Source organism: Xyrauchen texanus, chromosome 4 (genome assembly GCF_025860055.1).
Source record: "Xyrauchen texanus isolate HMW12.3.18 chromosome 4, RBS_HiC_50CHRs, whole genome shotgun sequence".
In the NCBI taxonomy this organism is placed as follows: domain Eukaryota; kingdom Metazoa; phylum Chordata; class Actinopteri; order Cypriniformes; family Catostomidae; genus Xyrauchen; species Xyrauchen texanus.
In genome coordinates, this window is record NC_068279.1 from 43,421,674 (window position 1) to 43,431,748 (window position 10,075).

At 38.5% G+C, this 10,075-nt stretch overlaps 1 protein-coding gene across 1 annotated transcript; it reads right to left on the reverse strand.

Moving 5' to 3' along the window:
* Window positions 1–1,074: 1,074 nt before the first annotated feature.
* LOC127634466 (derlin-2) lies at window positions 1,075–9,666 on the reverse strand. The gene is made up of 7 exons (XM_052114053.1): window positions 9,539–9,666; window positions 9,176–9,241; window positions 8,976–9,049; window positions 8,509–8,602; window positions 4,510–4,705; window positions 4,199–4,289; window positions 1,075–1,493 (listed from the first exon to the last, which is right to left on the reverse strand). The coding sequence occupies exons 1-7, from the start codon at window positions 9,629–9,631 to the stop codon at window positions 1,388–1,390; spliced, it is 720 nt and encodes a 239-aa protein (XP_051970013.1). The 5' UTR covers window positions 9,632–9,666; the 3' UTR covers window positions 1,075–1,387.
* Between the last annotated feature and the right edge of the window lie 409 nt (window positions 9,667–10,075).

The window sequence follows — 10,075 nt, forward strand, 5'->3', positions numbered from 1 at the left end:
GTAGTGGTTGAGGGCTCCACATCTCCTGCACCCCAACAATCCTTCCCCCCACACTACACCACAGTTCAGACTAAAAGTCAAGACCTAGAGGACATCCCTGATTATGATGATGTTGAAATCCCTAACTGTGACAGTGAGGATTATGATGATGTAGGTTAAAAGATACAAAATCCGCAGTGGCTTTCCATCAGCTTCAGCTGGACACTTGAGTGAACACAGAAATCTGACTGGAATGAACTATGCCATGGACTAACCTCTGACTGCTGATGGTTTTTAGCACTTGAATTATATACAGTATATAACCCATTTGGTTTTCACCATCAAAGCAAGTTGAGCTACAACTATATATTAATATACATAACCTTATACAGGCATGTTTACTGTCATTGAATTAAACCATTGTTTCACTTCCCTCTGTTAAAACTGCAATACGCCTTTTGAAATCATCATCTGAATATATAATTTTCTGTTAAAATAAGGATCATGAGAACTGTTATTGGAAGGTGTTTGTGCAAGCTTGAAAGATATTTGTAAGACATTGTAAGATCAGGAGCAGCATCTTATTCCTGGATCCTGATGTGTATATAAAGAGAAAATCATTTGCACTGATAATTTTCATGTACTACACAGCTTTGCCTTTTACTTGAGCAATGTACCTCTCTCGTCAACAAGATGTTTCTGGCCGCAGAACTGCCCCTCACTGGACGTTTTTTGTTTTTGGCACCATTCTGAGTGAATTCTAGAGACTGTTGTGTGTGAAAATCCCAGAAGATCAGCAGTTACAGAAATACTCACTGCAAAAAAGTTACAGAAAAACCAACACATCTGTACAATTGTGTTGAGAAGAACATCAGCTCTGAATGTTATTCTGAGATGCGGTTTGGTGCTGTTTTGGCAGCACGAGGGGGACTTACACAATATTAGGCAGGTGGTTTTAATGTTGTGGCTGATCGCTGTATGTTTGTTTGTGGACACAAATTAAATAAAATACTTTTAAAAACTGGCTTAAGTGCTAATTTTTTTTTTTACATACATTTATTCTTAAAAAAGAAAAAAGAAAAAAAAAAAATCAAGAAAAAGTAAAATCACACCTGTCCTGTGATAATCAATAGATATTTTTCATTTCAAGGCTGTTCCATTTGGAATCACTGTTGCGCAGGACAAAAACAGCAACATATCAAAAGTCAGTTCCTTACTCAAATCCACAGTCAGAGAAGCAGTATGTGCCTTGCTACTATTTTGAGGCATATGATTTCCTTGCACACAAACTGCAGTCTCCCTTTAGTTCAATGAGTGGAGCTCCTGTTCTTTAATACAGCACAAGAGAAACAAGTTTGTCCTTGCTCTCAGAGATGTCCATGTGGTGACAGGCACCAGAGTGTTGAGACTAGCCTCCGAGTCTCTGACCCTCACCCCAGGCAAAGCCTCCTGGGCGCTCCTCAGGGAGAGGGTTGTAGTTGGCATCTTCCTCTGGTGTGTCAAAGAGCATTTTCCTGGAAAGGGTATAAAAATAAATACATTTAAAAAAAAAAGACTTAAGAAACAACAAAATACACTCACCTAAAGGATTATTAGGAACACCATACTAATACTGTGTTTGCCCCTCTTTCACCTTCAGAACTGCCTTAATTCTACGTAGCATTGATTCAACAAGGTGCTGAAAGCATTCTTTAGAAATGTTGGCCCATATTGATAGGATAGCATCTTGCAGTTGATGGAGATTTGTGGGATGCACATCCAGGGCACGAAGCTCCCTTTCCACCACATCCCAAAGATGCTCTATTGGGTTGAGATCTGGTGACTGTGGGGGCCATTTTAGTACAGTGAACTCATTGTCATGTTCAAGAAACCAATTTGAAATGATTCGAGCTTTGTGACATGGTGCATTATCCTGCTGGAAGTAGCCATCAGAGGATGGGTACATGGTGGCCATAAAGGGATGGACATGGTCAGAAACAATGCTCAGGTAGGCCATGGCATTTAAACGATGCCCAATTGGCACTAAGGGGCCTAAAGTGTGCCAAGAAAACATCCCCCACACCATTACACCACCACCACCAGCCTGCACAGTGGTAACAAGGCATGATGGATCCATGTTCTCATTCTGTTTATGCCAAATTCTGACTCTACCATCTGAATGTCTCAACAGAAATCAAAACTCATCAGACCAGGCAACATTTTTCCAGTCTTCAACTGTCCAATTTTGGTGAGCTCTTGCAAATTGTAGCCTCTTTTTCCTATTTGTAGTGGAGATGAGTGGTCCCCGGTGGGGTCTTCTGCTGTTGTAGCCCATCCGCCTCAAGGTTGTGCGTGTTGTGGCTTCACAAATGCTTTGCTGCATACCTCGGTTGTAACGAGTGGTTATTTCAGGCAAAGTTGCTCTTCTATCAGCTTGAATCAGTCGGCCCATTCTCCTCTGACCTCTAGCATCAACAAGGCATTTTCGCCCACAGGACTGCCGCATACTGGATGTTTTTCCCTTTTCAAGGATTTAACCACTAGACTGATGGATTATTTTTTATGCTGCCTTTGTGTGCTTTTGGTCAGCTTCAAGGTTTTGGTCACCATTCACTTGCATTTTATGGACCTACAGAGCTGAGATGTTCCTCAAAAAAATCTTTGTTTGTGTTCTGCTGAAGAAAGAAAGTCATTCACATCTTGGATTGCATTGAAGGTGAGTAAATAATTAGGGAATTTTCCATTTTGGGTGAAGTATTCCATTATGATCCCTTAAAAACTTTTCATACATATATACATATATATATATATATATATATATATATATATGTGTGTGTGTGTGTGTGTGTGTGTGAGTTGAGTGTGTCGGGGTGAGCAAGAGACAGACACAGTGGGTGTGGCTTCAGGCCTCGGAGAGGCATTTATATGAAATAATAAGCAAAATAAAAGTCCTAAAGGGAAAAAAATAAAGTGTCCATGGTAGTGCTCAAAACAAAGGGGAATCTGGCATCCTCACAGTGAAATGGGGCTATGTAAAGGATAAGAAGTGAAGATAGGGTAAGGTTCAGGTATATTGGGGCAGTATTCGGTGGCAGCATGAGCTCCCCTCCTGGTTCTGGGGCATGAGGTGTGGTGGCTTGCTTGTTGTGTGCTCTCTTCCCCTGCGACTCTTCCAACCCGAGCTGGGGATTCCGGCACATTCAATTCCGGCACATCCAATTCCAACCCCGTCCACTCCATTCCTAGACCTGCGAGGTGTGTTCCTAGACACGTGAGTGTGCATGCACAGGGGCAAGAGGCACACTAAGAGGCAGCGGCGATGAGGCTATATTAACATCAGGTGCACCTCAACTTACGCTGTCGGAACAGGGATAATCAGACGACGATGATCCAAGGAAGGGTCACGTCGTTCCATCACAATAATATATTTTTATATATATATTAGTTAAATGCTTATAATTTACATGCACCATTTGTTTTATTTTCTATTAATTACATTGATATGGTAGAACACGTCCTAAACGGTTCCGTCTCTTTCAGTTTTGCGAGCATCTCACAGAAGTGTTTTGGTTAAGTGCAACTAAGCAACTGCTTTTTTACTGCATCTGTGTGATTAAAATTAAAAGTATATTTTTTGTTGTTTTTGATCAGCAACATTTTTCAATGATGAATGCCAAGACGGCATGTAAAGTTTGTACTCTTGGAGCGCACACTTGCCATGCATTGGTCAATTATCGGTGTCTGTACTTGCAAAGACCTTGTTTCTGGCATAAAACTGATACTGACATATATACCACGGAGTTATTAAAACTTAACATTAGTCCATAATAAACCATTTGTTCTCATTAACTACTGTATATTTGTAATAACCTGCCAAAAAAAGCTTAAAGGTGCACTCAGTAATTCTAATCCACTCCACTTTTTGTGATGTTAAAGGCTTGAAGATGGATGCAGAAGTTGATCTTTTTCGTCTCTATAGGTGGGTAACATAAATTGTGCCATGTTTCACAGAACCCATATATGAAGTTGTTGTGACGTTAGATTTAGTAGCAGGAGAGATATGAGTGTCTAGAGCTGGTGTGAGTAAAACAGTTTCGTGTGCATGAATTTGGGGGGCGGAGCTTCCAAAGGAGCACTGAAGGGAGGGGTGTGTTTGTTTGGGCATTTGAGTTTGAATATCAACTGTGTTTCTCAGGAATCGCTGAGTGCACCTTTAACATTGCAAGCAACTATCACTTACAGAATGGAGGGAGTCCTCAGCCATCTGCCACCACCTGGTTGGTTGGGAAACACATCCTCCAGAAAGAAGTACACGTGTCCTACGACAATGCCTTGAATTGAAAAAAGAGAAACCACGAACTTAGTCATATATATTAGGAATAGATGTACTTGGGGGTTATCAGTCTGTTGGCTGTGGTTGTAAATCCATAAAGCTTTAAGTAAATAGTGAAAGGTTTCTGTCACATGTTTATCACTTCAAGTGTCTGGACAAATGAACACGCAAGCATAAATTTGACAAAACACCATGAATCCGCACAGATAAATATCTACCTAAAAGATCAATAATGATGGAGTTTCCCAGCAGCAGAGAGAATCCCATGAGCACCCACGGCAGGAAGGGCGCCTGGAAATTCAAAAGGCCGAAGAAATTCATGCGCACGTTTGGGTTTCGTCTGCTCCAGATGTACACCAGCATAATGGTGAAAGCCTGACCTAAGAACACAAGATTGACAAACATGCCAAATATCTGTACATGCATACATTAAGAAAAAATTTCATGTAAACAAAATGGAATGTTTTTGTCTGGATGCCTTGATAACAAGAAACACAATCTCAATGGAATTTTGGCTATTGTTCTAGAGGAAATTTCACCTGATTTTACTAAAGGTAGAATGAGGCCAAATAGACCATCTTCTCGTTGACCTACTTTTATATTGATCAACGTGAGGTTGCATTGAGGGATGTCTCATTTTGTGGTCATATTTTCCACTGACCAGCAGAATACATCCCATGGTATTTTCCCATGGTGCTCAACTTACCACAAGACTTAATCATTGTATTGCATTATGTGATTGAAATTAGCTTCCAGAAGCCTTATCTAACACATCCCAAGACATGATGCATTTCCTTTACCCATGGTCACTGTCCCACATACTCCAGAGTCACATATTTGCCCACCAATTACTCGTCTTTTAAGTGCAGGTTTCAGTAGTGTATTTGCACATGCCTGAACTTACATTTCCAACTTTAATAAAAAAAAAAAAAAAAAAAAAAATTGTCTTTACAAATGATCCAAACCAGAGTTTCTCAAACTTCTGTTTGGATTTTCAAATACTTCTTGCTTCAATCAAATGTTGCGATTTACAGGGCCTGAAATTTGGCATGGGATTGCGGGTAATGCACACAATTTTAATAATTCACCCATCTTCCAATTTCATTATGTGGGAAATTCCCACACACTTATATTCACTTTAACATGTAGCTAAGAACTGGTAAACCAATCCAAACAGATGATCAAATAAATAATGTCTTTGTTTCAAACTGTAATACCAGAATCTGAACAAATAAATCAGCTCTTCCTCCTCTCTCTCATGAAGCTTTCAGGAGCTCTTTGAATGAGTTGAGTTCAGCGCATATTTACCGAACTTAAGATGCATCTAAAAACCTGTTAATTTCACATGCTAATGCTGGTTTACCATGGCTCTGTACGCGAGTGATGCGATAAAACAATCGCTCATTTATAATCAATAGTGCTGACAACGCTGCAAGCGAGTGACTTTAGAGCATTCTAGTTTTGCCTCCTTTCATATCGTGCCATTCCCTCAAGGTAATACAGCACCAAGAAACGCACAAATGCTTTGCATAATGCTACCAGCAGCAGAATTAACAGATATGCTTACACACCTAATTTCTGTAGAGCTCCATCATATTTTCGCTGCCTTGTGAATCAGTAAATTATCTCATAATTTACTCACCCTCAAGCCATCCCAGATCTGTATGACTTTCTTTCTTCTGCAGAACACAAAGAGAGATTTTTAAAAGATCCTATGACCAGAATTTTGAAGGCCCAAAAGGCAGCATAAAATTCATCCATAAGACTCCAGTTGTTAAATCCATGTCTTCTGAAGGGATGTGATAGGTGTGGGTGAGAAACAGATCAACATTTAAGTCCTTTTTACTGTAAATCTACACTGGTGGCCAAAAGTTTGGAATAATGGACAGATGTTGCTGTTTCAGAAGGAAATTGGTACTTTAATTCACCAACGTGGCATTCAACTGATCACAAAGTATAGTCAGAACATTACTGATGTAAAAAAAACAGCACCATCACTAATTGAAAAAGTAATCTTTGATCAAATATAGACAAGCCCCAATTCCAGCAGACATCACTTCAACATCTTAATCTTGAGTAATCATGAAAAATTGCTAATTTGGTGCTAGAAAATCACTTGCCATTATATTAAACACCACTGAAAACAGTTTGGTTCATTAAATGAATCTTAACATTGTCTGTGTGTTTGTTTTTGAGTTGTCACAGTATGCAATAGTCTGGCATGTCTTAAGGTCAATATTAGGTCAAAAATGGCAAAAAAAAAAAAAAAAATGAAACAGCTTTCTCTAGAAACTCATCAGTCAATCATTGTTTTGAAGAATGAAGGCACTGCACTGCAATGCCTGAAATTGCCAAAAAAAAAAAACGATTTCACACAAAGGTACAGTTCACACTACAGTCTTCACAGATAAAGGACAACTGGCTCTAACAAGGACAGAAAGAGATGTGAAGTCCAGATGTACAACTAAACAAGAGGATAATACATCAGAGTCTCTAGTTTGAGAAATAGACACCTCACATGTCCTCAGCTGACAGCTTCATTGAATTCTACCTGCTCAACCCCAGTTTCATGTACAACAGTAAAGAGAAGACTCAGGGTGCAGGACTTATGGGAAGAAATGCAAAGAAAAAGACACTTTTGAAACAGGAAAAAAAAAAGTAAAGGTTTGAGTGGGCAAAGAAACACAGACATTGGACAACAGATAATTGGAAAAGAGTGTTATGGATCTTAACCCCATTGAGCTTTTGTGGGATCAGCTGGACTGTAAGGTGCGTGAGAAGTGTCCAACATGGAAGTGTGAGGTGAAATGTCATTTGAGTATCTGGACAAACTGACAGCTGGAATATCAAAGCAAATGTCATTTCTGCACATGGAGGATTTATTGATGAGAACTCTTTTGAAGTAGTTTAAGAAGTTCTGAAATTTTTTTCAAATTGTAACAGTAATTTTTTCACATTATTAATGTCCAGACTAAACATAGTGATCAGTTGGATGCCACTTTGATGAATAATAGTACTAATTTCATTCCATAAGAGCAAAATCTGTACATTATTCCAAACTTTTGTCCGCCAGTGTACACATTCACTTCCACATGCTGGTGTTGAAATTACTTTGTAAAGATGAAGATTGCTATTAAAAAAAGGACTTAAATATTGATCTGTTTCTCACCGACACCTATCATATCACTTCAGAAGACATGGATTTAATAACTGGAGTTGTATTACTTTAATACTGCCTTTGTTATTTTTGGGCCTTCTGAGTTCTGGTCACCATTCACTTGCATTGAATGGACCAACAGAGATGAAATAGTCTTCAAAAAATCTTGCTTGAGTTCTGCAGAAGAAAGTAAGTCATACACATCTGGGATGGAATAAAGGTGAGTAAATTAGGATTTTCATTTTTGGGTGAACATTCCTAATAATATACATAAACAATAATAAAATATTAATGTAAAAACTACAATATTAATAATATACATAATATGAAATTACATAATCTATCAATCTTTAATATACTGTACATATTATTTAAGCAAGGTTCTCTCTCTCAGGATTTCATCTGTTAACATTTTCAAAGCATTATGTCAACATTAAACTGCAATTTTTAATGTAACTAAAGTTAGGGAAACTTTAATAGTGAAAGTGAATGGTGACTGAGACTAACATTCTGCCCAACATCTCCTTTTGAGTTCAACGGAAGAGAGTAATTCCAACAGGCCTGAAGGTGAGGGTGAATAATGACAGAAATGTTATTTATGAATGAACTGCTCTTTAACTGCCTATTTGTTAAATGTATAACAACAACATAAATGCAACTCAGCATATGATTGCATCACGTCTTGCAATAACACTCTCCCTGTTAATTAAGCAACAAGATATTCAAGAGAAGCTTAAAGTTTTAGGTGAGATTGTTGCAAAATTTCAGATGTTTTAGCATTACAAATTTTATTCAGGCCCTGATTTATCCCGGTACGGATGGATAAACCTTAGAACAATTTGCTCAAGTACTTTTTAAAAGACAAGAGAACAGGGAAAATACTAAAGGGACTAAGAAATGTGGGTGGTCACTGCTGAACTCTGTATTGGTTTCTATGCTTTTTCAGTTAAACATCTATTGTTTTTACAGACCCCAGATTGAAAATGACTCTGTATAGCATTTTGCATAGCTCATGCCTACAACTAGGAGACTTCTCTTCTAAAATTGTTTTGAAGGATACAGTCATGAGAAGGCCACCGAAGAGGAACATAAAGACAAAGTCAGCAGTTCTGCCTCTGAAGGAGCCCTCCTCCAGCATCCGACAGTACCGGTACCTGTGAGACTCAGGTTAAGGACTGAATAAACCTTAGTGATAGTTCCCCCCAAAATGAATATGCTGTCATCACCTTGTTCCAGACCCGAAGGACTTTCATTCTTCCGTGGAACACAAAAGGAGATACTATGCAGATGTGAGCCTCACTCACCATTCATTTGCATTGAGAGATGAAAGTGAATGGTGACTGAGGCTCACATCTACATAACATCTCCTTTTGTGTTCCACAGAAGAATGAAAGTCATACAGGTTTGGAACAACATATGGGTGAGTAAATAATGACATTTTTGAAAACACTCTCCCTTTAACATTCAAGAACTACCTTTAGAACCAAATGACTCGCTATAACTAAAATGCTATTATAGTAAGGATACAAAAATATCATGTTGAATAAGAAGTTGAACCCCACCGGACCAAAAAACAAAAAGTTGGTTATTAGCCGCCATACCTGTGGACACCAAAAACAGAAAACACTTGTAATCACTTGTTGCAATATTGAAAATAAAAACATTATTCTCTACAAAATTAAATAATGATTATGCCTTTAACTATCCCAAACTTACTGTCCACTTACCTGATAATTCTTTAGTATTAAATCAGGGTTGAAGTACAGCTGGAAAGGTGTGATGAGTTCTAATTGCTGTGAAGACAAAGTAAACCTCACAATCAGGTAAGAATGACATGCTGCAGATGTTGTAGGTATCTAAACAAGCACTATTTAATGTTAAAATTACACTTGTCAATGGGAGTCTATGAACTCAAACACGAAGACACTGAGGTTTCTATCTAGACAAGTCAGCTAAACAGATAAGTAGAACTGGATGCATTTCTCTAAACAGAACGTCTATTTACATCTTTACAGGAAGGATTATATATCTGTAAACGCCAGCCAGATGATCCAGCCCTGCTTTAACGGTACATATTCGTCAATACTCACCACGGCGGCTGTCGTGAGTACGCAGGCGGTGGTGTAAGCTCTAGTGACTAATGGAATCTGTAAATATTCCTGTCGGACAGTCTGGTAAGCCATTTTTTTTTTGGAGCGACAACGGTGCTTCCGGCATCTTCCTGCCACGTCATCACCTCAGCATGCGAATGAAGGCGGTGATTTCAGATTTTGATGTTTCCCATTGGTCACCACTTTGAGATATCATTGCAAAGATTGGTCTTCTAAATTGTCAATCATTACTTTATCCCGGTCATTGAACGTATGGCATCTTTCCATTGGTTAGTGAATATTGTCATTCGGCGAATGATAATCGTGTAGTTTATCAGAATCAGAATGAGCTTTATTGCCAAATACACACACACACAACACACACACACACACACACACACAAATAATTTGTCATGGTGACAGAAGCTTCCAGTGCAAATGGATACACGCATACAAACATATGCATTTAAACATATATACATATAGTGACATGAAGATAAAAAATAAGATATAACATATGAAAAAGAGAAATATACA